Source organism: Erithacus rubecula, assembly GCF_903797595.1.
Source record: "Erithacus rubecula genome assembly, chromosome: 26".
Lineage (NCBI taxonomy): Eukaryota > Metazoa > Chordata > Aves > Passeriformes > Muscicapidae > Erithacus > Erithacus rubecula.
In genome coordinates this window covers 5240075-5267803 of record NC_136678.1, presented here as the reverse complement: position 1 = coordinate 5267803, position 27729 = coordinate 5240075, and the positions used below count along the sequence as shown (strand labels likewise).

The 27729-nt window shown below is 51.7% G+C and overlaps 3 protein-coding genes across 3 annotated transcripts in view; 1 reads left to right on the top strand and 2 right to left on the bottom strand.

The window, feature by feature from the left end:
• Nucleotides 1-1926: 1926 nt before the first annotated feature.
• The window catches only part of LOC306812590 (specifically androgen-regulated gene protein), a 92555-nt gene continuing 66752 nt past the window's right edge, over nucleotides 1927-27729 (bottom strand). Inside the window, exons 2-5 of the mRNA XM_079327331.1 lie at nucleotides 8144-8358; nucleotides 5502-5627; nucleotides 3500-3662; nucleotides 1927-3113 (exon numbers count right to left, since the gene is read on the bottom strand). Coding sequence (XP_079183457.1) covers nucleotides 2080-3113; nucleotides 3500-3662; nucleotides 5502-5588 — 1284 coding nt within the window. The 5' untranslated portion in view covers nucleotides 5589-5627; nucleotides 8144-8358 and the 3' untranslated portion in view covers nucleotides 1927-2079. The remainder of the gene's footprint in view (nucleotides 3114-3499; nucleotides 3663-5501; nucleotides 5628-8143; nucleotides 8359-27729) is intronic.
• YOD1 (YOD1 deubiquitinase) lies at nucleotides 12723-16050 on the bottom strand. Its single transcript, XM_079327373.1, has 3 exons — nucleotides 15777-16050; nucleotides 14406-15330; nucleotides 12723-13859 (listed from the first exon to the last, which is right to left on the bottom strand). Exons 1-2 carry the CDS (start codon nucleotides 15982-15984, stop codon nucleotides 14624-14626), a joined length of 915 nt encoding a protein of 304 aa, XP_079183499.1. The 5' UTR covers nucleotides 15985-16050; the 3' UTR covers nucleotides 12723-13859; nucleotides 14406-14623.
• Nucleotides 16428-25148, top strand: PFKFB2 (6-phosphofructo-2-kinase/fructose-2,6-biphosphatase 2). The gene is made up of 14 exons (XM_079327310.1): nucleotides 16428-16670; nucleotides 17252-17377; nucleotides 17470-17566; nucleotides 17891-17957; nucleotides 18089-18163; nucleotides 18281-18337; nucleotides 18803-18927; nucleotides 19329-19536; nucleotides 20359-20505; nucleotides 20988-21092; nucleotides 21698-21827; nucleotides 22617-22679; nucleotides 23159-23232; nucleotides 25005-25148. The coding sequence occupies exons 1-14, from the start codon at nucleotides 16607-16609 to the stop codon at nucleotides 25029-25031; spliced, it is 1365 nt and encodes a 454-aa protein (XP_079183436.1). The 5' UTR covers nucleotides 16428-16606; the 3' UTR covers nucleotides 25032-25148.

Sequence of the window (27729 nt, the reverse complement as noted above, 5' to 3'; positions counted from 1 at the left end):
ACGTCTGAGCCAGGTGAGACTGACAGTCAGGAATTAGATGAATGTTCTGTGCAAAATGCAAAGCTGGCTGTTTTCTTTGTTGTTTTGAACATTGCTATCACATCAACTCAGTCTGGATGATCTGCATGAGGACACTGAGGGTGCATTTACCAGCTCATCTGAGTCCTGTTGTTTCTTCAAGGCTGTGATCTCTCTTTGTGGCTGTTTTGTGTCTGGGCTCTGCTGGGATTTTGCCTTCCAGCACAAATCAAGTTAAATGTGCCCAGAATTAGATTCACAGAATGGTTTGGGTTGGAAGGGACCTTAAAGCTCATCTCATTCCACCCCCTGCCAGGGTATGAAGTCTGATTTTGATTTCAGGGGTCCTCAGAGAAGAGCCCAGGAGTTTGCTGGGCTCTGGCTGAACCTGGGTTGGGTTTTGTTTGTGTTGCTTTGTCCCCCACTCAGCCTTGGAGCAAACTGGGATGGTGGAAGGGAGGAAACTGGATGGGCTTTAAGGCCCCTTCCAACCCAAACATTCCATGATTTTATGATGAGGACAAAGCAAGAGCCTTTGTTGCTTACAGGCAATTTCATTTCCAAACTAATGCAGGCTTTCTTTAGAGAGGGGGGCTGACCTGTGGAGGCAATTGCTCTGAACAATTTACTGATGTTAATTAACTACTTGCAGCACTAAGCTGCACTCAGTCCTTCCCATCCCTGACCTTGCAGCAGCAGCACCTTCCCAAGACACTCTGTGAATACCAAACAGGCTCAGGCTGACACAGCCAGGCTCTCCATCCCTCTCCAAACATCACTGGGGCTGCTCTGCTCACAAGGGGAGAGCATCCTGCACCACGGGGAAGGTGTGCACACAGCAGGGATGGTGCTGACCCACAGAAAGAATCCAAGGAATGTGAGGCACTGATGCAGGGAAACAAGCAGAGAAATGCTTGGTAGCTGAGCAAGTAATTGAATTATTCTGGGGCTGGCCAGCCTGATGCAAACCTGTACAGCAAGAGGAGAAAATTCCCCAGCAGCAGGAGGCAGAAGGAGCAGCTGGGTTGCAGGAAGGCAATTGCAGGAGCTGAGGTGGAGCTGAGGTGGGCTGGCTCCAAGGAGAGGCAGGAATAGGAATAGGAATAGGAATAGGAATAGGAATAGGAATAGGAATAGGAATAGGAATAGGAATAGGAATAGGAATAGGAATAGGAATAGGAATAGGAATAGGAATAGGAATAGGAATAGGAATAGGAATAGGAATAGGAATAGGACCTGATCTGTCTCATCCTTTGTCTCAGAACTCTTTGTTTTAATCCCCACTATTAAGATTTGCCTGACTGTGACATAAATCTGCACCACACAGCCCTTTCTGATCAAACACAGGTTTATTAGGGACATCAGCCACCCCTGTTCCCCAAGGTGAGCAGCATCAGCTGGGCTGAGAGGAGCCAGCACAGCTCAGGAGGGAGGAGCTGGAGCTGTCCCAGCCTTGCACCTGCCCCATTTTGGGCAGCTCTTCTGGATGTGACCCCAGCACAGCCTCTGGCCTCCTCAGCTGTCACTTGCTGCAGTTCAAGCCTCTGCCAGGTGCTGGGTCCAGGTGCTCAGGGCTGGCTGGGAGAGCAGAGTGTGGCAGGGGAGGCAGTGGGGTGGCTGTGCAGCCCCTCCAGCAGGCAGTAGTGCTTTTGGGAGGCACTTTCATGTGGCAGGTGAATGCTCAGGCCTCAGAGACTGTGATAAAATTAATAAAAAAACCCCAAAATAGTCCTAAAGGAGCAGCAAAGTCCAGCAGTTCTTCCCAGAGACGCTTCATCCACAGGCAACCCCTCTGAAAACAAGCCAAACCCTAATTCCATGGCTTCCCTGTTCTGATGAATCCCCAAATGCATTTGGAGAACAAGCTGAGAGACCTTGGTATAAATAGCTCATGTACATCTGCTATATACAAAACATTCTGTCCACGCCTTCCTTTACTTGGTGCGAAGCTCCCACCAGCTCTGCCGAGGCTCTGGGGCAGCAGATGGCAGGGGGTGCTCGTGCCCAAGGCCAGGCGGGGGGGGCTGCTGGATTTGGGGTGCAGCCCCCCTGTGCCAGCAGCTACTCCTTCAGCAGCCCCAGCTTCCTGAGCGCCTCGCGCCGGTTCTCGTCCGCCGCGCCCTTCGGGGAGATCTTCACGCTGACAGCAGAGCGAGCGGGCCTGGGCAAGGGCAGAGGGTGGGATCTCCTCTTGCTGCTCTTGTCCTGCTCCTCCTGCTCCTTGAGGCCGCCAAAGTCCTTCCCTGTGCCCAGGGACGCGGGCCGGGGGCGGCCGCGCAGGAAGGCGGGCGCCAGGCGCTCGATGAAGGACATCTTGCCCAGGGAGCTGCTGCTGCTCCTGGAGCTCTGCTCCTTGCTGCTGCCCAGGGAGCTGCCCAGCCCCACCCCGGAGCGCTCCAGAGTGTTGGATTTGAAGGCCACGTGCCGCAGGCCCGGCACCGCGGCCTGCCCGGGGATGGGCTGGGCATGGAGGTGAGCGCCGGGCTCCCTCCTGTCCTGGGACAGGCCCAGCTTCTCCAGGGCCTCCCTTCGGGCTTTCTCCTTCTCCCTGGGGTCCAGGTGGCCAGAATTGGCTTTTTCGGCGGTGCAGTCGCTGCCAGAGCTGGGCTGGGGGCTGCCTGGGGGGGCAGGGGTCGCTCTCCCCCCGTGGCCGCGCTCGGCGCTGCTCCTGCCAGTTCTCAGGATGATGTTGGGGGGCAGTTTGCGCGGTTTGGGGGCGGTGGGAGGCCCACGCTTGGCCTCGGGGTCCGGCGGGGTCTCGTCCGGGTTGGATTTCTCTGCGTGGCCCCACAAAGTCCGAGTCTTGGTCTCCTTGGCATCCTGCCTGCGTGACCACTCCAGCTCACCCTGGAAGGGGTCTGGGGGTTGGATAGTCACTGACTTACTGTGGTTTCCTGCGCTGCCTTGGTGCAGCCTGCCCTCCTTGGGCCCCTCCTGGGCAGCTTTTCCTGCCTGGACATTCCCTGAGCCGGCAGCAGCTCCGTTGGCCGCAGGGATGATGCTCCTGGGCAGGTTTGGGGCCGGGCTGGAGGAGGCAGAGATGCTCTGGGCACTGCTCTGTTCAGCCCCACGCCGCTGGTCCCTGCTCCCCACGTCTGGGAAGAGAGGAGGTGAAGTCACTGCACATGGACAAGAACATCCCTCACCCCTCCTGGGCCAGCACTGCCAGCTCAGGACAGGAGCCCAGGGCTCCACTGACTCCTCTGCTCCATCACTGCTGGGGAAATTTGGGAATGACAAAACCTCGTTAATCTGTGTCATTATTGACACTGAGTAGGACACCTGCATGTTATTTATATATTGTAGAATTTCAAAGCCATCGAGTTGTGGTATCAGGAAATTTTATAAAATATTCATGTCTAGATAGAGCATGCATTGTACATATCTCTACATGAGAATAAGGCCTGTGTGAAACTCTTTGGGAAAGAAATAAATCGATTTTTATATTAAAATCTTATATGCAGAAGGGTTTCCAGCTCACCCCGGGGCATGAGGCCTTTCCTGGGCTTGGGGGGCTCCCCATAGTCGGTGTCATCAGTGGAGACCCCACTGTCCCCCTCTGCATCCAGAGAACCAATGGTTTCCTCCAGGAACATCAAACACTCCTTCTCTTCCACAGATAAATAGTCATAGCTGTTGTCACTCTGGAAAAAAGAAGATAAAGCAGGTAAGGTTTTCTTGATACCATATATATTTTAAAAAAATTATATACATATATATATATACATATACATATATACATATACATATATATAAAATTGGCATATATTTTACATACATATACATCACATACAATATATAAAATATATAATATACAATACATAAAATATACAATATAATATATAATATATAATATATAATTAACATATATAATATGTATCTTATATTTTATATATGATATATATTATATGTTAGAAAGAGCGGTTTATTTTATACTACATATATATGTAACTTTATATAACTTTGTATATATAACTTTATATATATTAATATTATCTCTATATTAATGTATTCTACATTATTTTAGTATTTTATATATTTGTATTTAATGCCCAGGCTGTTTAGAGAGCCTGTGTCAGCTGCTTGACCACTGACTGTTCAATAATGAGTATTTACAGCTCCAAAAAACCAGACAACCTCCTCTAAAAATAAGAAATATATATATTTATATGTATACTTCAAGCCTTTATATATTACCCTACTCTGTGGCTCAGAAGGTGGATTATTCTGAACTTGGGAACTTGGCCTGTAACTTTGAGTTCTTTAAATTGAAATGTGAGCAGATGGGTAACAAATCTGTGGGTACAGACACCAGAACTGCTCAGCAATGCTGAATCCCAGGACACACAATAAATACTGAAGGTTTCTGTGCAGGGGATGAACTCTCCTTGTTCTCCATTCACACCTGAGCAAGAGCTGTTTAATTTTTTGTTGTATTGTGAGCACCAGATGTGTTGTTGCAATATCAGATATCCAGGTGATTCCTGCAATCTGTCCTGAACATAATGAAACACAGGACAGGCTGGAATGTGCATCAGATCAAGCACGGGGCAGGAACCATCCCAGGTAGGGCTGTTTTGCAGAGACACCTGATCCAAATCTTGCACCGTGCAGGATCACAACCAGTTCTTCCATGGCCATTAAACTCAGAGGGTTTGGTTCTGGTTTGCAATCCATCAAATGGAGAAGCTGCCAGCACTCAGTGCTGCTCTCACACGTATCAATTAAGCTCCAAGGCAGGCAGGATGTAATTAGCCCATCAATCTCGGGATCAGCATTGGGAGACAAAGAGCTTTAGTGGACAGATAGTGAGAAATGACACAGCTACACCCAGGCTGCAAACCCATCCCTGCTTAACTGGGAACATCTGAGCCAGGCAGGAGGAGCTGAGGTGCAAACCCATCCCTGCTTAACTGGGAACATCTGAGCCAGGCAGGAGGAGCTGAGGTGCAAACCCATCCCTGCTTAACTGGGAACATCTGAGCCAGGCAGGAGGAGCTGAGGTGCAAACCCATCCCTGCTTAACTGGGAACATCTGAGCTCGCTGTCTCCTGCAGGTGAGGCCACCCTGCTCACAGCCAGTGTGCCCAGTTACCCAACTGGTGTGACCCCAGCACCAATTCTGCTCACAGCCAGTGTGCCCAGTTACCCAACTGGTGTGACCCCAGCACCAATTCTGCTCACAGCCAGTGTGTCCAGTTACCCAACTGGTGTGACCCCAGCACCAATTCTGCTCACAGCCAGTGTGTCCAGTTACCCAACTGGTGTGACCCCTGCAGCAGCACAGGATTCTCTGCAGCACACACGTGGCAGGACAGCACTGGCAGTGCTCTGGGGCAGGAATTATCTGGTCCTGCTGCTGTCTCAGAGCCTCCAGCTGCCTCCAAAGCAGAGATGGAGAGCAGATTTGGGCTGGGATCTGCCCCAAATCCTTCCCCAGCCCAGAGGGGCAAGTTGGGCTGGGGCAGCCAGGGGTTACTCACCCGCTGTGAGTGGTTGGAGGCCGTGCTGACCATGCTGTCACAGCTGCCAGAGTTGCAGCCTGCCATCCCCAGCTCCTTCCTGGGCATAGCAGGGGCTGCCCTGGAGGCTGGCACGGGGGGAATGTCCTGGCTGCAGCAGGAGAAAGGAGAAGCAGTAAGTTGTGAGATTCCCCTGCTGGATGGAGGAGTCGTGCCCCATCTCAGGCTGCTGTCTCCAGGAGAAGGCACAGCTGGGCTTTGAAAAATCAGCCTTGAAGTTTTCCTCAAAATAACTGGAAACAGGGTCACCTCTGCACAGGCAGCTGGTGGTGGTGGCTCTGTGATCACTTCAGAGGGGCAGATAAAGCACAAGGAAAAAGCTGAGCCCAGCTCAGCCTCAGAGAGGCTCAGAAAGCCCAGCAGCAGCCCCAGCCCTGACTCATGGCACCTCTTTCCTGTGCCACACCCTGTGCCAGCCCTGCAGCTCGAACTTGTGAACGAGCTGGCCCAAAATGCTGCTGGTTACTCCCATCCTCCCTCTGTCAGGAGCTTCCTCCTGGCCAGCAGCTGCTCTGCCACCCTTCCTTGGGGGCCCTGGGGAGGTGTCCCCAGGGAGGTGTCCCCAGGCCTTTGGGGCACGCCTGGGTGTGTTTGGGCACAGCCTGTGGGGTGCAGGGCAGGTTCAAGCAGCACCCCAATGTCCCCTCTGCCCACAGCAGAGTCCCCCTGGTGCAGCCCAAACCTCTTATCCCCAGTGGGACCCCAGTGTGCCTGACAAACACCCTGGATTTGAGTTTCCTGCCCTGGCACAGGGACAGAGTGGCACAGGGGACAGTTATCCCTGCACAGAGCTCTGCTGAGCACCCACAGAATCATCATTGCTGATGGGTGCAAAGCTCCCAAAATTTCCTGGCACCACCAATTAGTCTCCTGCACTTGCACCACCCCATTCCTGGGGAGGGAATTGGGCTGTGGGGGTGAGAGGGAGCAGCAAAACAAACACCAACACCCCTTCCAGGACTCACAGACCCACAGGAGAGGATTTGCTCCTCGGGAGACAGAGGAGCCCTTTGTGCTGTAACCTGCAGGCAGGAACACACTGCTGCCTTTTTTTTTTCTTGTAGCAGGATCAGGGAATTAGATCCAGCGATAAGTGAGCAGAACTGGCTGCTTGTTCAGAGCGTTAGACCCTGAAAGAATTCCTTTGTAATTGGAATACGCCGCAAAAATCAGATTTCAACACCCACGCCCTGACAGATCTAATCCTTCCACGCAGGAGGAGTTTAATATTTCAGTCTCAGCTTTGCATTATTTACTGCTTAAGTGAGGCTGCACTAAGTGGTGGTTTTGGAACAGCACTTCCCTGGATTCTTTGAATTCAGATCTGTTCATAGCCAGGGATTTGAGCTGTGGGGAAGCAGAGCTGAGCTTGGGGGAATTCAGGCCTCTGCAGGGTTTTGCTGTGCACTGGAACATCCAGAACGTGAAATTTAGATTTATATCAAAACTAGAGATACAGATTTATAGATTTGACTCCTAAGTAGCAGGAGGCTTAACTTGGTTGTTGTGCTGCCTCCCACCCAAATTTCAGGGAAGTGAAAACCTTGCTGACACTTGAGTGTGCAGCTGCTTGGAGCCAGCAGGGAGGCATTTTCTCAATGAGGATCCCCCCCACTATCAATCCATTAAAGAAATTATTTTCTCCATTTAAACAGCATTTGCAGGGACCTGAAGGAGCTGCCAAGGCTTTGGCACCCACCGAGCCCCAGCCCATGGGAGGCAAAGTTCAGCCCGAGCCCGCCCGCGCCGCGGATCTGCTCCGAAACAACAAGTTCCTTTTCCTGCCCATTAGTTCTCTGATGTGATTACAGCTCAGGAAAAGGGAAAAATCACTGTTGAAACCCTCAGTTTTAATAATTCAGAAAGATTTTAGTTCCTTCTTTGTGGTAACAGCCACGAACTAAAAACGCGACTGAGCGTTTGATTTAATGGTGCTGCTTTAGAGCTGGGTTTCAGTAGTGCAGCTCTCTTCCCCAACTAAAGACATGTTTGGAAGAAGGTATTTTTTATCCAAAACCAAAGGCCAGGTCCCTCAGCTCCTTGGCCGTTGCCATAACTGTCCTTTAAAAGCCCACGGAGCCATCAAAGAGGCGCCGGGTAGCAATTAATGCTAATTGCTTTGGAGCAGAGGCTACTTTCTTTCAGCCACTCCAAGCTCTTCATCCCGGGTTAGAAGAGCTCGGTTTTGCTGTGTGGGGCAGAGCAGCCAGACCCCTCCTGCCTGGCAAAGGGCAGCCCAAACACAACCCAAAGCAAACCCCCTTTTGCAGGCACCATCCAGGGGATGGATCCCAGCTCAGGGGGAGAGGGGTCGGGGGCAGATTTGAATTTCCTTCTATCTCCAACAGGTAAATGAAGCCCCCCAGCAGCTGCCTGAGCTGTTTGCTGTCCTGAGCACAGTTTTCCCCAGCTTTCCTCCCACCACCACCACCTTCAAACCACCTCATCCAGCTTTGCTGGTGAATCCCCCACCGCATTTCACCCTTCCAAAGCAGAGCCCTGCAGGTACCCAGAGCCCCCCAGCCCCCCCAGCAGGAAAAGCACAGAGAGCAAAGCAAAAAAAGAGGAACAGAAACTATAATTAATCAGTTTGGCTGTTTTACCAGGCTGTCTGTCGTTCCGTGCTGCTCAATTCCTGTCCGGGCCGTGCCTATCCCAGCTCTTCTTTGCTTTTCTGGGCTAACCAAACACAGCCAGGTTACACATTAACTGCTCTCCCCGCTGCAGATAAGGCTGTGCTGCCCAGGTGGGTGCTCAGGTCCGTCCTGACAGGTGCTCCCTGGCCCCTCACCTGCATCCAGAGCCCGTGCAGTTCATCCTGCCCCTTCCTGCAGCTCCAGGCGTGGCTGAGCCCCTCGGAGCCGAGCTGGGGGTCGCGGCTGCCGCGCTGCCAGCGCTGCCTGCGAGCTGCCAGCGCCCGGTCCCACCCAGCTCCTTCACTTCCCTGCTGTCCCCTGCTGTCCTGGGCACGGGGACTCCTTAATCCACATCCTGTTCTGCTGCATAGCTGCTGGCTGACAGCGGAGCTGAGCCCTGACCCCAGCCCTGCTGACAGTAATTACCGAGTCCCTGCTGGGCGTTCGCAGCGTCACCCTCGGCACGGTTCTGCTCTGGGCAGGGATGGCACAGCTCAGGCTGGAGCTGCCTCCTGCTCAGCTCTGAAAACAGCCTGGCCTGGGACAGGTCGGTGCTTGCATTTCACCACGGCTTCCCAGAGGCCAGAAGTTTGCTGCCTGCAAAGGAAGGAGGTTGTAAAGCCGGGCAGGAAGAGGAACCTCAGCGCAGATTGATTTACGTGCTGCAGGACGGGGTGCCCGGGTCTGTGCAGCTCCAAATCTGCCTGTCCCGACCTGCAGCTGCTTTTGCCCCACTTGGCACCGTTCCCTGTGGGCACCAAACCCTCTGCAAGCTCCTTCCCAGTGTGGGGACTCCTTCCTGGAGCTCTGGTGGAAGCTGAAGCCCCCCCAAGATGCCCATCAGACTCATTTTCACACTGGCACCTCCTCAGATGCTCTGCTGGGACATTTCACCTGCTCTGAGCCGTGGGTGCCACCTCTGCTGCCTCCTCCACACAGGAACCAGATGTCCCCAAAGTCCCCAACCCTGTGCAGGGTGACACCGACCCCCAGCCCGGGTGGTGCAGGCAGAGAACAGCAGAGCCTCCTCCTCACCCTGACTTCGGGCTCTGATGTTAAAATCAGAGCTTTTCCTGCTGCTAAACAAGGCTTGGCCATTCCCCACACACAGCATGGACTTGTACCTGCTTGACAAGGTGCTGCTCACTGCAAATCTACAAACACCCTGCAGGAAATTTCCAGGGCTGACACAGCTGCCGGATTCATTCTCATTTCAACGCTCCAATGATTTTTTTTTTTTTTCTTTAATTTGTATTTTTAGCAGGAGGCTGTGTTGCCACACATGTTCCCTGCTCCACAGAAGGGGGAAGTGGAAACATCAGCTAATTAAAGCCACAGGAAGGTGGAGACAGAGATGAGCCAGAGGCTCCCACCAGCAATGCTGAGCCCAGGCAAGTGCTGTTCCAGAAGGGAACGTGTGCTGGAGAGCAAATCAACAAAGCAGAGGCTGCTGGCAGCCCCAGGCAGCCCCTCCTGCTCTCCCAGGCTGGATGCAGCAGTTGGGAGCAGTCAGAGCATTGTGACAGTGGCAGGATTGGTGCCAGAGCTTCAGGAGTTGTGCTGGATGGCACAGCACCAACAGGGTTTAAATGTGCTATTAGTTTATGCAGTGGGTTTGATTTGAAATTCATTAATAATTTTGAGTGGAATCCTTTGAGTTGAACAGGTTTTGCTGTGCCTGTGCTGGGGCTGCTCTGAGGGAGGAAATGCCAGCTGGGTGTGGGAGCAGCAGCAGAGCTCCAGCCTGGGCAGTCAGACAGGCAGAGCTGCAGCCCTGAGTGGGGCAGGGCAGTGTCACCATCATCAGCAGAAATCTCCAGCTTCTCTCAACCAGGACTTCTTTTTTCCATATTCCTCTCCCTCCAACAAATATAAATAGCTGCGACCCAAAATAAGGTGTGATTTCACATAGATGGCATGAAGGGTATGTGAGGAGTCAAATGATGCAGAGAAAACTTCTCAGTGCCCTGGAAGGACTTTGGCAGCTTCACAGCCCTGCTGAGCCTCACCCTGTTCCTAAACACGAGGGCACAAGTGACTCAGGCTGGCCCTGAAGGAAAAGCATCCACAGGGCGTCACTGATAAGATTCCTGTCAAGGTAAGGACATTTCTTTGACTCTGTGGGACTTTTGGGCACTTTGCTTTGCCCAAACTGCAGGCACAGGCTGTGTGCTGACAAATCACTAATGGAAAATAGCAGGTAGTTAATTCCTGCTGCTCACAGCACTCATGAAACCTGCCCATGGCAAGGAGCTCTATTTATTATCTGTGTTTTACAGAGAAGAGTTAGAGGAGGAAGGTGAGGCCTCCTCATAACCTGCTTGCCATTAACAGCAGAAGTGAGAAGGCAGCTCTCAAGCTTTAATAATTCCCCAACATTTTCCTCAATACTTTAATTAAAAATAATAGACAAGGGCACTGTGATCTTGGACAAGCTGATTTTGTTAATTCCTGCATTGTATTCCTGTTCCAGGGAGCATTTGGGGGCTCAGACAGCTGAAACTTCGGGAGTGACTTCACCCAGTTTGAAGGAATTTTATTTGGAGCAAACCTGAGGGCAGTTTTAGAGCTGGATGTAAAATTTAATTTAAAATGCAGGCAGACATTTAATTGCAATTTTCAAACAGCAAGCTGACAACTTTTAGCTGCTGTTTTGGAGAGTGGCTAGGGAGAGGCTGCCATGGGTGGGTTGTGCAGTGAAATCAGCCCAGCACAGATGATTCAGCACTCCTGTGGCACCCTGATTGCCCAGGAACTCCCCAGCTCTGAGCTCCAGGCTGGCAGCAGAGAAATTCTGCTGTGTCCTCATGCAGCCCCAGAGAGGAGAAGGGCAAACACACACTGGGGGGTCAGAGAGGTGTGAGCCCAGCTCCAGAGCTGGGGTGGTCCCCAGACTGTCCCCAGACTGTCCCTGCTGTGAGATGTACCAGGGACAGGATGTTCCTTCTCCCACTGCTCTCCACAAAAACTGCTCTTGTCACAGGAGCTCACTCCCAACTTCACAATAGGTTTGTCCTTCAGAAATTCCAGTTATTGCTGATTTTCTCCCCAGACTCTCAGTCTATTGCATCCATGGAGAAGATCTGTGTAACACTGGAGACAAATATTTGTGAAGTCTACTTAATAATTTATGTATTTTAATACATAAAAGATTCTGGAGGGATGTAAAACTCTCTTTACAGCTGAGTCCTGATAATTCAGGTACCACATTTCATAGAATCCCAGAGTGGTTTGGCTTGGAAAGGATTTTGAAGCTCCTCTCATCCCATTCTGATATTCAGAGTTCATCCCACCACCAGGATGCCATTTCTGGGATAATTCCCTGACTGTGTCATTAAGGGCGAGAAAATCCTAGTTAAAAAATACTAAAAAACACCCTAATCATAATTTTTAAAAAGTAAAGGGATTGTACTTTAAATCTACCCAAACTTTACATTTTAAATAATGGAAATAATTTCTGTTTGGGAAAGTTTAGGAGAGTAAGGAGAAATTCTTCTTAGTCAGTACCAAGGATTTCTTTGTCAGCCTGTAACAACATCAATTTTTACAACCACGAATTACAGTTCTGTTTGTGTTTTTTTTTTTTTTTTAACCAAGGAGATTTTATTTTCTAGGCAACAAAATAAAACATCCAAGCAGTGAGTGACACATCTCCCTCCAATGGAACTGATTCTCTGTCAGCAAATTCCCAATGCAAACACGATCTAGCAAAACCCAACACTCTGGATTAAATAAAGCTCATTTTTTTTAAAAATACTGCAACTGAGAAATACCAGAAAAAAAAAAAAAAAAAAAAGCTTTACACACTTAGAATCTAAGGATTGCTCCCCAAAGTCAAGGCAGAAAATAAATATGGATCTTGCACTTGTGTTTCAGCCAAAGAGGTAGGTACTGTGTCCATGTGCAGAGGGAGCAGCAGCTCTGGCCAGGCTCTCCTGGGGCTGCCAGGATTCCTTCCTGGCCACTCTTCCAGCTCAAGAACTTCTAACACAGTGTCATCTTCAGTTCCTTGCAACTCTCAGGTATTTCTGGAGGTTTTGAAGCATCAGTTTCTACAAGGTTGGGTTTTTTTGGGTGGGTTTTATCTTCTTTTCCTAATGAGAGGCTAAAAGCAGAGCAGGGTTTAACACTGGGAGCTAAGTGGCTTTTTATAGGCAACTCCCAACAGTGCTAATGTGTGTTTTAATACTGAATTAAAAACAAACCTGGTCCACAGTGCTCTGGGTGAGTCTAGGCTGTTTCATTATTCATGCCTTAATTCAGCAAAGTACTTATGTAATTATGTTCTTTCTTCAGTAAAACCTTCCTGTATTTCAAGATCCAACTGGGAGCCTCTGCTGAGAACTTGAAATGGGATTTATTTTTTTTTTTTGCAGAAAAGGTGATGTTGCTGCACCAGTTTGGTCAGGTGCTTGAGGGAGCAGAGGCTTTTCAATCTGGGTTTGAGGTTCCAGGTGGAAAGTGGGTTTATTTCTTCCTCAGTCTGAAGATGCACATTCTTGTTCCCCAGTCTAAAAGTGCAAGGAAGGTCACTCAAAACAGTAAGAGAAGAATGGCAGGCAAAGATGTTTTAAAATTCAAGAAACAAGGATGTGTTGCAGGCATTTCAAAGGAAAAAAAACCAAAAAAAACAATAAACCAACAACATAAATCCCCTTCAGTAAAATGCACCTTTTACAGCACCTTTTAAAAGCCCTCACTATTAAACTTCACAACCCCACTGTGAGGTAAGATATTCCAATTAAAACAATTTCACCTTCCCTGATTCTCAACAATCCAAAGAGTGGGGCATTTTTTCCCAGCTTATTTTGTTCTGAATATTCAGCTGCACCCTTCATTATCACAATGACAGTCTTGCTACTCCACAGTGGTGACAAATCAAACACATTAAGGCAGGAAGCAGATGGAATTTCAAGCCTCCCTTCTGGCTCTGGCCTTCAGAGGGCAAATTATTTTTTTTTTTTAACAACAAAGAGTGAGAACTCAACCTTAAAGTGCTCATTTACAGTGTTTGGAAACTGGAACAGCTTAGTGACACCATGGCCTTGATTGGCTCTACTCAAGTAAAATATTCAATGTGTTTACCAGATGCAAATTAAGTCACTTCCCTAACTACTCACTTCCCTCTTGCAGGAATTTCCAATGCTATTATGAAGAAGAATCCCAAGTATTCCAGGAAACATGCTTATGCTCTGATGCAGTGTAAACACCAGGGGGTTGAGAGTTATTTTTCAAGCAGCTAAAAACTACCTACGGAGGATTAATAAGTTTTATTCAACACTTATCCATCTACTCATTAATTTAAAGGCTACCTTAAAGCTTAGAGGCCATTGCTTTCCCTAAAATTCTCTGCACACCAACTACACAGTCTATTCCTGATGGTGTAGGGCAGCTCAGAGACCCTCTTCCCACTACAAATTGTATTTTGCTCTTGGACTTGATATTTGCATTACAAATCATGCACCACACGAGCAGTTTGCCCTCTGAGAGCTGCTCATGTGTGCAGAGCTTAATTCTCAGTGTAAATGATGCTGATACATGTGTTTTCCCAAAGCCTCGGATTAATTGAATTAACCCTGAAAATGTACATTCAGCACCTCAGAGGTGGATTTTTACACCAGTAAAAAGCCAGGCTTGGGTAAGGCTGGCTGTGTCTGCTCAGATCTCACACACACACACCAGGCTTGGGTAAGGCTGGCTGTGTCTGCTCAGATCACACACACACACACACACACACACACACACACACACACACCAGGCTTGGGCAAGGCTGGCTGTGTCTGCTCAGATCACACACACACACACACACACACACACACACACACACACATCAGGCTTGGGCAAGGCTGGCTGTGTCTGCTCAGATCACACACACACACACACACACACACACACACACACACCAGGCTTGGGCAAGGCTGGCTGTGTCTGCTCAGATCACACACACACACACACACACACACACACACACCAGGCTTGGGCAAGGCTGGCTGTGTCTGCTGAGATCACACACACACACACACACACACGCACACACACACACACACACACACACACCAGGCTTGGGTAAGGCTGGCTGTGTCTGCTGAGATCACACACACACACACACACACACACACACCAGGCTTGGGTAAGGCTGGCTGTGTCTGCTGAGATCACACACACACACACACACACACACACACACACCAGGCTTGGGTAAGGCTGGCTGTGTCTGCTCAGATCTCACACACACACACACACACACACAGGTGATGAAATCAAGGTGTGGCTGTCACCATCCACCATCCCTTATTCCCAAACCTGTGCATTGGCCACCAGGAGATAATTCTCTTTTCAAGCTCCGCGAACGGAATTTTATGATTCTACAAACAGCTTATCTGAGACTCCAGAAGCAGCTTCCAGAGCGCTGAGGTAGATGACGGCACCCTCCTGGTGCTGCCGAGCTCACACCTCCCCAAAGTTGGTGTGTCCAGTCTCCTTGGCGTGCTCCCTGGCCTGCTGCTGGCCCGTCAGTCCCTTCTGGCACACCATGCAGCGCAGGGCGAAGCGGTTCAGGTCCGTGAACTGCCTCCTGCTGCGCGCCTGCTCCGCCAGCTCCAGCGCCTGCGCCAGCACCGCGTCGTCCCCGCTGGGGAAGATGGTCTGGGGGGGCAGCTGGGAGCCGGGCAGGCGCCGCTCCAGGGGGTCGTAGTGGATCCCGTCGTAGATCAGCAGCACGCGGCGGCTGTAGGCGGCGTCCTCGCCGAAGCGGTCGATGCGCACGCTCTGCGTGTCCACCACGCAGATCTCGCACTGGTAGAACTTGGAGAGGATGGAGACCTCGATGGCTCCCCCCCAGCTCTCCTCCCTGCGGATCCACTCGCAGTAGTCCCGGTTGCTCTTGCCCAGCACGGCCTCGCTGTACGACTCGGGGTCGCTGGCCACGATCTGGGCGATGAGGTTGCGCATCTCCGGGGCGCAGCCGGGGTCGTACACGCCGCCCTCCACCACGTAGAAGATGCTGGTGAACAGGCAGGAGTTGTCTGCCGGCACCACCCTCCTGGCCAGCACGGGCACGGCCTCCCTGACGGGCTGGGACATGGCTTTTTTGGCGACCGCGGGCGAGTCGGGCTCGGGTTTGGATGTGTCCTCTTCCACTATGAGAGTGTCACCTGCCAGACACGAGGAGGGACGTAAAGGGGGGAACTTGGAGCCGCCGCCGCTGCTGTCACTGCTGAGGATCGCGGAACAGAACCGCGGAATCATGGAATGATTAAAGCTCAGCCACCCCCGCCAAGGGAAGGGACACCTTCCCCCAGCCCGGCCCGGCCAGCTCCGCCCGTTCCCCGCCGCTCCCGCTGGGGAACAGCCTCAGCAACAGCCGCCGGCAGCGCAACGGTCCCCGCGGGACTCACCTGGCGCTGCCGCTGCCGTCCCCTCCAGCCCCGCCGCTTCTCCCTGCGGACCCCGGGACGCGGCGGCGAGCAGGAGCCGGGCGCCGACACCGCCCCCGGCACAGGAACCGGCCCGGCCGCCGCCGCTGAGGGGCGTGTGCGCCACGGCCTCTTTAATCAGCGCAGCCGCGCCGCCCCCGCCCTCCTCCCCGCGGGCCCCTCACCCGAGTGGATGCCGAGCTCTCCGAGCCGCCGCTCGCCGTCGCTGAGGTCGAGGCTGCGGGGCGGGAAGCCGTGCAGGAGGCGCTGGGCGGCGGCGGGCACTCCGGTGAGCGCGGCCAGCGCGGCCTGCATGTCGCGGAGGCGGGAGTGCGGCGACAGCCCCGGCAGCGCGTGCGAGCCGCTGCGGGCCTTGCAGCGCAGCCGCAGCATCCTGGGGCCGCCGCCGCACCGGCCGCCGCCGCTTCCGCTTCCGCCCCGCGCCCGCCCCGCTCTCGCGACAACACGCCGCGCCCCGCCTCCCCCGGCGGGCGGCCAATCGGCGCCACGGCTCATTTGCATAGCGCGCGGCTCATTAGCATAGAGCCGGGCGCGTCGCGCGTGCCGTCGGGACAACCCGCCGGGAGCCTCATTTGCATAAAGGGGCGTGACGCCACCCGTTTAATTTGCATGCAGCCGGATCCGCCCCCCATCTCATTCGCGTAACGCGAGGTGTCGCCGTGAGTTCCTGTCCCCGCCCTTCCCCATCTAATTTGCGTAGCCCGCCTCAATTTGCATAGAGGGCTCCGCCTCCCCTTTCGTCACCGTCCGACCTCATTTGCATCGCGCGCGTGCTCCCGTTCCCCTCTGGCCCCGCCCCCCCGCCCTCCCGTCCTCATTTGCATACAGCGCGCGCCCCCGCGCGCCTGACGCGTTTTCCCGCCCCGCCGCGCCCCTTTTCCCGCGTGTGCGGTGCCCGGGACCCGGTTTCCGTCCCCGCCCCGCCGTGTGCGGGCTCCGCCGGCCGTTTGCATGCGGTTTGCATGCGGCGGGGCGCGGAGAGCGGCGCGGAGCCATGTCGGCGGCGGCGCGGGGCTGCGCCGGGGCCCCGCGGGGCAGGGCGGGCGAGAAGCAGTGCTGTGAGTAACCCCGGCCCGGCGGGAGGATGCGCGTCCCGCGTCCTTAAAAAACGCAATAAATAGCGGGAGGGGGATGCGGCTGCGCGCGTTTGTCCCCAAGCTCGCACCCCCGTCCTGGCTGTCCCCTCCCTCCGGTCCCGTGTGCCTCTCGTTCGTCCCCATCCTCCCGGCTGCTGCCTCCATCCCCATCCCCTGCTTTTCCCCCCGGATCCGCCTCTCCGCGGCCGCTCTCGGAGTTTGCTCGGGCTGTTTGCCGAGAGAACGTGACCGGTTTGTTAAAAGCATCTTTGGTTCGCCCTTGAGGGCTCCTGCTCGGGCGGTGAATGCTTTTAGCGCTAAAAGCCGCATTAGGCAGCGGTGCTGCCGCTGCGCCTCACCCACAAACACGGGCAGAGCGCAGAGGGGTCACAGCGGCTCAGCCACGGCAAGGACACAACGCGACACATCCCGTCCTGGGATGCGGGAGCCGCTTCATCCACCGGGACATGGGATGGCGCTGGGCTGCTCTCACTTTATGCTCTGCAGCGCCGCTGATGCTGTTTTGGGGTGGGTTTGGTTTGTTTGTATTTGATTTTTTGCAGCATGGGCTTCCTACATGACCAACTCCCCGACGCTGATCGTGATGATCGGGCTGCCGGCGCGGGGCAAGACCTACATGTCCAAAAAGCTCACCCGCTACCTCAACTGGATCGGGGTGCCCACCAAAGGTGGGGAGAGGGGGGTGTGGGGACATCCCTGCCCCTGCTGTGACCCCTGCCACTGAAATGCCCTCACTCTCTCTCCTCTGCTGTGTCTCAAGTGTTTAATTTAGGGGTGTACCGGCGTGAGGCTGTCAAGTCCTACAAGTCCTACGATTTCTTCAGGCACGACAACAAAGAGGCCATGGAAATCCGCAAGTGAGTCCCTGCCACGGCCAGGGAGGGCTGGGGGCACTCGGGTCTTGGCAGGCTGCAGTCTGAGCAGCAGAAAATTACCCTGAGTGTAGAAAATAACCCCGAGTGCCTGTGGGAGGGAGAGGGACCAGCACAGGGATCCTGCCGGGGATGGGTGTGGGGGTCTGGGGCTGCCCCAACACTCAGCATCAGGGCACAGGTGAGGGTGAGATCTCTGGGGCTCCTGGAAGGGTGCAGGGGTGGGAGGGAGGTGTTTGGATCCCTCCCTGCTGGCTCAGAAGCTTTGCTGTGGGAATGCTTTCCATCATCCCTGTTTCTGTCCCGCAGACGCTGTGCCCTGGTGGCTCTGGAAGATGTGAAGTCTTATCTCTTGGAGGAGTGTGGGCAAATAGCTGTAAGATCCTCTGCACTAAAAATATCAGAGCAGATCAAAGCTGCCTGGAGTGTTTGGAGACCCGATTTGGGGCTGGGGTTTAAAAGTTTAAGGATAAACTTGCTCAGGGTTCCTTCCTCATTTCCTGCCAGGTGTTTGATGCGACCAACACGACTCGGGAGCGACGGGACCTGATCTTAAATTTTGCCAAGGAAAACGCCTTCAAGGTGGTGCTTTAATTGTGTGTTTAATTAGCAGTGGCTGTTCTGAGGGACCCTGTGGCTGCCTGGGGCAGGAGCTCTCCAGTTTTGGCTCTGAAATGTGCTTCCCTGCCTTCTCCCCAGGTGTTTTTCGTGGAGTCTGTGTGTGATGATCCCGAGGTGATCGCTGCCAATATCCTGGTGAGTGCTGCCCTTCCCAGGCTGGGCTGCTGGGGGAACTCAGCGTTCAGGGCAAGGTCACGGGCTCAGGGAGCTCGTGGGGATCTCTGCAAGCACCTCCCTCTCACGTTTCACCTGGGCAAAAAGCAGCCGGGATTTGCAGGTTTATTAAGAGCCAGAGATGCCGTTATGTGAGAATGTGGAAAGTGAATGGAGCCCAGAATGGGTGACCTTGAGTCGCTGTCCTGGAGAGGGAGGGAGGGCAGAGCTGGAGCCAGCCCTGTTTGTCAGGGCCAAGCACTTCAGTGCCTTAAGAGTCGCCTTTTGTTTCCTCTCCAGGAGCAGGTTTTTCCTCGGGGCAGCGTTAAACAATCTGGATTTGTTCCAAAAGGAGGCAATAGTGTTATTCATCGGGGAATAATGTTATTCATCCTCGCTTTTGTTCCCTCTTGAGCTTGCTTAACTCAAACGCTGTGTGTTGGGCAGGAGGTGAAAGTTTCCAGCCCTGACTACCCAGAGAGGCACCGGGAGAATGTGATGGACGATTTCCTGAAGAGGATCGAGTGCTACAAGGTCACCTACCAGCCTCTGGACCCGGATGCTTATGACAAGTGAGCCAGTCCCTGAGCTGCCCTTTGTCCTTGGCACACAGCACCTCTGCTCTCCTCAGCTGTGACTGTGTGCAGGTGAATCACAGGTCCCAAGGGAGATTTGAAGGGATTTTTCTCTGTGTGCTGCAGAGTCATGGTATGGTTTGGGTTGGATCTCAAAGCCCATTTCTGGGCAGGGACACCTTCCCAGTATCCCAGGCTGCTCCAAGCCTTGTCCAGCCTGGCTTTGGACACTTCCAGGGACAGCCAGTGGCAGCCAGAGCCTCCCCACCCTTCCAGGGCAGGATTTTGAAGCACAGCATTCAGAAGGAGCAGCCATGTGCCACCTGCAGCTTCTCATTTCCACAAACCCCATTTTCCAAACCAGCCCCTTGGGCATTCTCATTTTATATCAACTGCAGAGATCTTTCCTTCATCAAAGTGATCAACGTGGGCCAGCGTTTCCTGGTGAACAGAGTGCAGGATTACATCCAGAGCAAGATTGTGTATTACCTGATGAACATCCACGTGCAGCCCCGCACCATCTACCTGTGCCGGCACGGCGAGAGCGAGTACAACCTGCTGGGCAGGATCGGGGGGGACTCGGGGCTCTCAGCCCGGGGCAAGCAGGTACTGCCCCCAGCAGGGGCTGGGGGGGCTGGGGGGGCTGCCTTGGAGTGCCTGCCTGATCCTCACCATTCTCACAATTCACAGAGAGTCACTAGGTCCAACCCCGCCCTAACACCTGAGTGCCACATCCATGTTTAATCACATCCAGGGTGGGGATTCTGCCCTTCCCCATTGCAGATCATTCCAGCACTTTGTCATTCTTTCAGTGCAGAACTTTCTCCTGATATCCAGCCTGTATCTCCCCTGGTGCAGCTTGAGACTGTGTCAGAGCTGCCTGGAGAAAGGGACTGACCCCACCTGAGCACAGGCACCTTTCAGGGAGGTGTAAAGGGTGATAAGGTCACCCCTGAGTCTCCTTTTCTCCAGGCAGTGATGGCTTAAAATTTAGTTTTTGTACTTCTGAGATTCTGTGCTGACTTAGTGTGGGACTCTGAACTTTGTGTTAAGTTTTCTTCTCAGGGTAGTTGGATAAAATAATCCTTTTCCAGCCAGAGAATCAAAGATGACCATTACCCCAAAAGCAGAAATAATGGTGAATTGAAGGGAGCAGAGCAGGAGTTTGGGACTTTGCGACATGAAGCTGTAATTGGACAATTAATCCCAAAATGCAAATGGACCAAAGTTATAAAACTCAAAAACTGTGACCCATGGTCCATTTTGGATATAGCCCCTGGAGGCTTTGTCTGCCCAAAATGCACCTGAAGGCCCTTCAATAAATAGAAATAAACTGCTTTTTATTCCCTTCATTTTGTCTGGCCTCTGTTTCAGGGAGCCCAGAAAGGCATCACCCCCCCCTAACCTCCCTGGAGCTTTTGTCCCCAGTTCTCCCAGGCTCTGAAGAAGTTCATTGAGGAGCAGGAGATTGTGGACCTGAAGGTGTGGACAAGCCAGCTGAAGAGGACAATCCAGACAGCAGAGTCCCTGGGGGTGCTCTATGAGCAGTGGAAAATCCTCAATGAGATTGATGCTGTGAGTGACAGGCTGCTTAAAAACCTCATGGGAAATCATGTTGAAATCCCAGTGAATCACCAGAAACCCAGGCTGTTTTCTGGGGATTTATAGCCATGTTTTTGTATCCTCAGCCATCCAGGGTGAGGTTTGGTACAAGGCTGAGAGTGGAGGAGGAAAATAACACTGAGCATCCCAGACATCTGTCACACCCTTTGGCTGGGCAAAGGTTGCTTCTCCCACTCTGATGCTCTCAGGAAATTGCAGGCTGGTTGCTGGGGAAGTGAGGGCTCATTTTTCATCCCTGGTGTTTGCCATCCTTTTTGGTTTTGAGATAAAAACCAAAGCCCAGCCTCTTCAAACCACCTTGGGGGGGCAGGGCTGGGTCAGGTGCAACACTTAAAATTTCCATGCCATGAAGGGATCCCTGATCTCAGCCTGTGCTTTTCCTTCCCTCCCTGCTGAAAATGAGGTTTGTGGTAAGCAGTTTTTCCTTCCCTCAGGGGGTCTGTGAAGAAATGACCTATGCAGAAATTGAAGCCAAGTATCCAGAGGAGTTTGCCATGAGGGACCAGGAGAAATATCTTTATCGTTATCCTGGAGGGGAGGTGAGGACCCTAAAGGAACAACAGCAGCCCACAGTGCAGTGAAACAAACATTCTGGAGATAAAACTGACTCCATTCTTAGTTATTCTGCCAATATTTGCATGCAGACTGAAAGCATTGGGATCAATTCTCTTTTTGGGGGAGGTGGTTCTTGGTTTCCCTCAGTGGGGTGTGCAGATGCTGCTTTTCAATCCATTAATTTGGCCACTTGCTGGATCTGCCCTCACACACTGAGGGGGTTCTGCATCCCTGAATTGCCACTGAGAAACAAAATTATGGTGGGTGTGGAGCCATTTCTGGGTTTATTTCACTGTTTCAGTGAATCATTTACTATTTTATTTGGTTTCTTTCCTGACTGCACTCATTGAGTACCAGTAATCTGAGCCCTCCCACGCTCTGAGACTTCTGACCCTGAATTTCACTTTCTGCTGTTGCCTTTTTTTAGGTCATTTATTTATTTTATTTTTTTTTAACACTATTTTTACCACACCACCCATAACCTCCTCATTTTGCTGCTCTTTCCCTGAGTGTGACTCTGTTAATTGCCACCTCTGCTTTAACCCTGTGTTTACACAACCCCTTGACCAGTTCCTGTTTGGTTTTCCAGTCCTACCAGGACTTGGTGCAACGCCTGGAGCCAGTAATTATGGAGCTGGAGAGGCAGGGAAATGTCCTGGTCATCTCCCACCAGGCAGTCATGAGGTGTCTCCTGGCTTATTTTCTTGACAAGAGTGCAGGTACAAAAATAAAGGGATGATGCTGGGGCTGGCTCCTGTCCCCTCACTGGCTTTTTGGGGAGGTTTGTAATGACTGGGTGGATTTTTTTGGTGTTTAAAAAAGGAGGAAAGGAGTGGTTTCAGTTTTTTAACCCCTGCACTGCAGCAGTGCCAGGAGCTCCCTGGGGATTTGCTGCTGTTTTTCTGCCCTGGTTTCAGCAGCAGTGCTTACAGAATGTGTAGGGGGCTGGTTTTTATTGTATTTTCTGATGAATTGAAGAGCCTCAGTGGCCTGGCAGGGTTGGCAGGAGTGCAGCATCCCAGGGAAATGCTGATTCCTTGCACAGCACACACACCTGGAAGGTTCCAGGCTGCTGCAAGCTCCACTGAGTGCCACTAGAGCTTCACAAAGCTTTTAATGGCATTAATAAACTTCTAATAAACTTGTGAATACAGCTCAGAATGAATCTCCTGTGGGCCCATGGCAGCTGCTGCTGAGGTGCTTTCCCAGCCCTGTGCACTGGAAATGGAATTATGGAATTATTTGGGTTGGAAAAGCCCTTTGAGAGGGTTGAGCCAGCCTTTAACCCATCCCTGCCAAGTGTTGGACACCCTGAGCCAGACCCAGCTGTGTTTGGATTTTCTCTCTCACTGAGTCAATGCCTGGCTCTTATTCCCAGCACAATTCCCATTCAATCCTGGAATATTTTGGGCAGAAGGAAGGGTTTGGTGGGTCCCCTGTGTGAGGGGCAGGGACATCCCTGCTGCTGTTTTACCCAGGTGACCCCATAACACCTTTTTCTGCCCTAGATGAGCTGCCCTACCTGCGCTGCCCCCTCCACACCATTCTCAAGCTCACACCTGTTGCCTATGGTAAATAATTGTTTCATTTCAAGTTTTCACTTTCATTCCTGTGCTGGGATGTTATGGGCAGGTTTGTGGCCATGTGTGGCAGCACCTGGCCATGCTCTAGAAGTTTCTGGTAATAAACAAACAGGTTATTTCCTGGTTAACATACAAAAAATTAACATTATAAAGGGTTCTGGAGGGTTGGGGGTGTTGGGGGGTCTTTTCTCCTGGACCCTCTTTTAAATAATTGGATTTTCCCTGTGGGGGCTGTGCCTCCAAACTTGGGGTGCAGTCAATTAAAATTGGCTTTTCTGTCCAGCCCAAATAACTCAGGGCTGTGCTCTCACACTTAACACCACCAAGTGAAATCCAAAATTCTGTTTGTGGGGTGAACTGTACATTTATGTGTTATCATTTATAAATAAGAGATTGATTCCTGCTCACTTTCCCTGCTGTTTTTTAAAGAAATAACTCCCACAAACTTCTCTTTCTCTTGGGTGAAGGCTGCAAAGTGGAGACAATCACCCTGAATGTGGAGGCAGTGAACACCCACCGAGACAAGCCCTCCCTGACCTCAGTGAGTTCTGCTGCTCCTCTCTGGCTCCACCTTTTCCAAAATAAATCACAAATCCTCTTAAACACCTGCTAGAACTGCCTGGGGGCTCTCAGTGAGCAGGATCCTCTTCAGAAATAAGCAGAATTCATTGTAGGGTGCATCAGAGCTTCCCAGGCCAGGGGGGATATTTTTTAGAGCTGTTGTAAGGAGCAGAATTTAGGGCAGAGATTTTAAACTCCAGGTCTGGTTCTCAGATTTCAGTTTGTTGCTGGTGTTTATAGGTAATTTCAGAAAGATTTGGCAAAAGGGTTAAAGTTTTTCTCCTTGTCTTGATGAGTTTTCTCTTTCTGAAATCCTCTCTTTAGCATTATTTAAATTACTGTTGACCATCCACCTTGGAACCACACCCTGAATCTGGGGGAGCTGCTGATCTTTGAGATCCTTTGCAAACCTTGTTTTCCAAAGGGACTGTCAGGGAAACCCTCAGTGATTGCCTCTAATTAATTCCCACAATTAGAGAGCAGAAAGGAAGTCTGAATGCATGATTTTAGGTGGTTTTGGTACATTTTTTGGCTTTTTTGTTGTATTTTGTGAGGAGCTCTTGGGCTGGGAGCTGGTTATTCTTTTGTGCTGAGGGACTGGGCAAACTGGGACCCTGCAGCTGGGGCTGGAGGGTTTTTGGATCTGGGGATATTGGGCATGACTTGTGTGGTTTCCAGCCTGTCCCTGCTCACAGCAAGGGCTTGGATTAGGGGGTGTTTAAAGGTTCTTCCAGCCCAACCCACTTTGGGATTTATTTATCCCTTTTCCAATTCCCTGTGATCCCTGCATGGAAATCACTGCTGCCCCCTTGGAGGCTGTTTGTGTTCTTTGCTTTGCTTGGGTGACACAGCTGCTGTGGGGCAGAAAAGACAGCAAGAAGGGAGAGTTTTCTATTTGCTGATTTCTTTTTTCCCCTAAAAATTGATTGTGTGGAGAGAAAAAAAAAATTAAAAAAAAACCAACAACAAAACAAACCAAATCCAAACAAAGGGAAGTAAAACTGCTGAAAAATCACTTTCCTGTTGTCTCCAGGATGGATTGAGTTGTTTCCCATGCAGGGTCACCAGGTGTGGGATTTACTTTTAAACTCTGCTTCCCCCTTTCCATTCCTGCTGTTCCCTGTGGCTGTGTGGGATCAGCTGGACCTCCCCAGCAGGCAGAGCCCTGTGAGGATGAGGAGGAACAGCTTCACCCCTGGGCCAGCAGCAAACCCCTGCCCCTGCTGGGGCTCCTGCCAGCCCTGGGGGCTCCAGAAGGGGCTGAGCAGCCACAGCTGGGGGTCTCTGTCCAGGTGGTACCTTCCCTCTGTCCCCCTCCCCACCTGCTGCTCTCTGGCACAGCACCTTGAGCAGGGTCTGTGTTGCTGCCTGGAAATCATCCAGCCTGGATGGGATTAAGGAGGAAATCCACTCAAAACCAACCCCAAGCCATAAAAATCCCCCTTCCCATCCAGCTGGAGTTCTGGTGCCAGTATTTCAGGATCAGGTTTCCATCAGTGCCATGGGGGTTAATTCTGGGTCTGGTTTTGCTTCTGGCCTAAAACCCCATTGGAGAAACTCCAAATATCCTTTTTGTCCCAGTGATGGCCCTGCCTTCTGTCACCTCCTGCTCTGACACAAACCTGCCCTGGGCTAATACCAAATTTTGGGGCTGCTTCACTCCCCCCCCTCATTTGCTTTGCTGCTTCTCCTGTTTCAGTCTCCTTTAAGATGCACTTTGAGCCCTGCTCTGCTTCTCTGTTTCCTTTGCAGCCTCCAGAGGGAAATGCTTGCCCCTGAGTGCCACTGCAAGCAGCTTGGCTGTGCTCTCTTTGGGGTTAGTAAATTGGATTTCTCTTGGTTTGTGCTGCATGGAAACCACCCTGGGCACAGGCAGAGCCATGGAGCAGAAGGAATCTTGTGCTGGATAAACCCTGAGATGATGGGGGAGCTCAGGGGGGGCTGAGCTGCTGATCCAGGGGCTCCAACTGGGTTTTTGTCCCCCTCTGGATCAGGACAGGGCATGGCTGGTGCTGAGCAGGCAGGTCCCAGCTGAGCTCTGGTGATGTTCCTGCTCTCAGGGGTTTTGCAGGAATCTCTGGATTTATCACTGAGCTCCAGAGTGTGCTCCTGCTGTCTGCTGGGCCCTGGGTGAGGCAGAGGAAGGAGTTTTATCAAAGTTTTATGTGTTTATTGTCGTTAATGTGCAGGATGGTCACTGTGGGGGCTCTGGGGGGGTTCCCAAGTGTGAATCCCAATGTGTGGATGGGAGGGATGCACTCCAGGGATGCAGCTGGTTCCTGCCCTGGGCAGCAGCTCCCTGGGGCTGCTCTGTCCAGGTTCAGCTCTCCCTGTGCTGAGCTGCCCCCTCTCCCTCCCTGCTGTGACCTCTGCTCCTCTCCCTGCAGGGAATGGCCACCTTGGCACTGTAGGGGTTCCTGCTGCATCCAGCTGCAATTCCAGAGCCAGCAGCTGGGGCTGGAGCCTCCCTGGAGCACCAGGAGCCACCCTGGCCTCAAACTGTGATTCCAGAGCCTCTCTGTGTCTGCTTTCCACCAGCTGGGATGGCTGGGGGACGTTTCTTGTGGGGAAATTCCCAAGCTGCTTTTAGCACTCCTAAGCCAGCACATCCCTGGGGGTTGGAGTTGTGTCCCACGTCTTTGCTCCTGGCCAGGTGCCAGAATTAACCACAGTGGGAGGACAAAATAATCCTGGTTTTACTCACTGAGGCAGCTTTTCTTGGCAAGAGGCATTTCCAGGCCAAATCCCTGAGCTTTTATTTCTCTGTTACCATTTCCAACTCAGTTTTTTTTTGCTGTTCCAGGGAGCTCCAGGCAGGGTTTGACTCTCCCTCTGTGAGTGCTGGTGTGAATTCCCCAATCTGAGCCACTTCCTTTGCCCTGGGAAGTTTTGCTTGGATGTGACACCCAGCTCAGCACCCCCTGATGGGCACAAACCCTCCTGCCCCTCTCTGGGAGCAGCTCCAGGGCTCCAAATCCCACCTCAAGCCCTATTTTACCTTCTCATCCCAACCTCACCTTCATCCTCTCATTTTTCCTGCATTTTGGGCACGTTTTTATCCAGAAAATGGGAGCATGGCTGGGATCAGCAGGGCTCCTGGGCAGGGCTTTCAGGAAGCACAAGGTTTTTATCACTTTTCTTTATAACACACCAAATTTTAGGCTCACAACAAGCTTTTAACTTGCCTATGAATACTCTGTGAATGTTCCCAATGCTGCCTTTGATAGTTTTAAGCTGTTGTAGAGTTTAGAGCACAGGTGGTGCAGCTCTGTGTGGCCATGTCTTAAACCCTTAAATCCCCACCAAACCCCAAATTTTCACTTCTCACCCACAAGCCCTTGACCTGTGTTTTGCCAAATTCCATCTCACCCCACTCCAGCTGTTCTTGCAATAAGGGCAGGACCCTCAGGTTGGGTGTAAAAAAGGAACATTTGGGTACAGAGCAGGAGCTGTTCTGGAGCTGCTGTTCCCAGGTGTGATCTGAGCAATTCTGGAGCCCAGAAGTTGCTTTTTGTTTTTTTAAATGTGTAAATAAATGCTGGATATACCCACAGCAGGGAAACTGGCTGTGGAGGAGCTCAGCAACCCCAGAGCTTGAGGATCTGGGTATTTTGAGCTCAAATTTAGTTGTTTTAAACACTCCCAGAGCTGTAATTTGATAAAACTGAGGTAGAGAGGACCAAGGCATTAATCTGGACCCTTCAGGATTTCTGAGAAGCAGAAAAAATGTGTTGATTGTGCCCCAGAGGGATGAAAAATTCAGTGGTGAGAAATTGAGTTTTTTGTAGTTTTTTTCTCCTCAGGGTTTTCCTCCCAGTTCTGACGTTGGGTTTTAAATATTTATATATATATATTTTTTTGTGCTTAGAAATAAACCAGAAAAAAAAAAAAAACAATTAAAATATTGAAGGAAGAGATTGAGAGCCTGTCATGACAATCCTCCCTGTGGCACAAACCCGTCCTTGTCAGGCTGGTGCTCTGACCAACCCCTCCTGGGAAATTATTATGGGATGTTCACGCACAAAACTGGCTGCAGAGTGCATTGTGCTCATATCACTGGGCAGAAAATGATTGTAAGGAGACAAAAAAATCTCTGTTTTTACCTGCTGGCATTTGTGAATGTCGCTGTTGATGTGTTGGTGGTCGTGAATTTTTATTTTTTTTTTTTTTTTTTTTTTTTAATCACTGCTGAAAAATCAGATGTTTTGCAGTTTGGGTCAGTGGCTGGGGGTCCCTTTTGTGGCTGTGGGGTGGAATTTCATCCTTCTCTGCAGCATTTGTGCCTCACTGCTTTAATTAAAGCTTTTTTTTTGTGTGTGTGTTGATGCCTTGAGAAGGTTTGAAGCAGAAATTTGGGAGCTGATCTTTGAAGCCTGGGGTGATGCCCTGAACCCACCTGGGCTGCAAACCCAGGATAAACAATCCCTGCACCAAGGGGGATTTGGGATGTGCTGGGTGGAACAGTCAGTGGGATCAG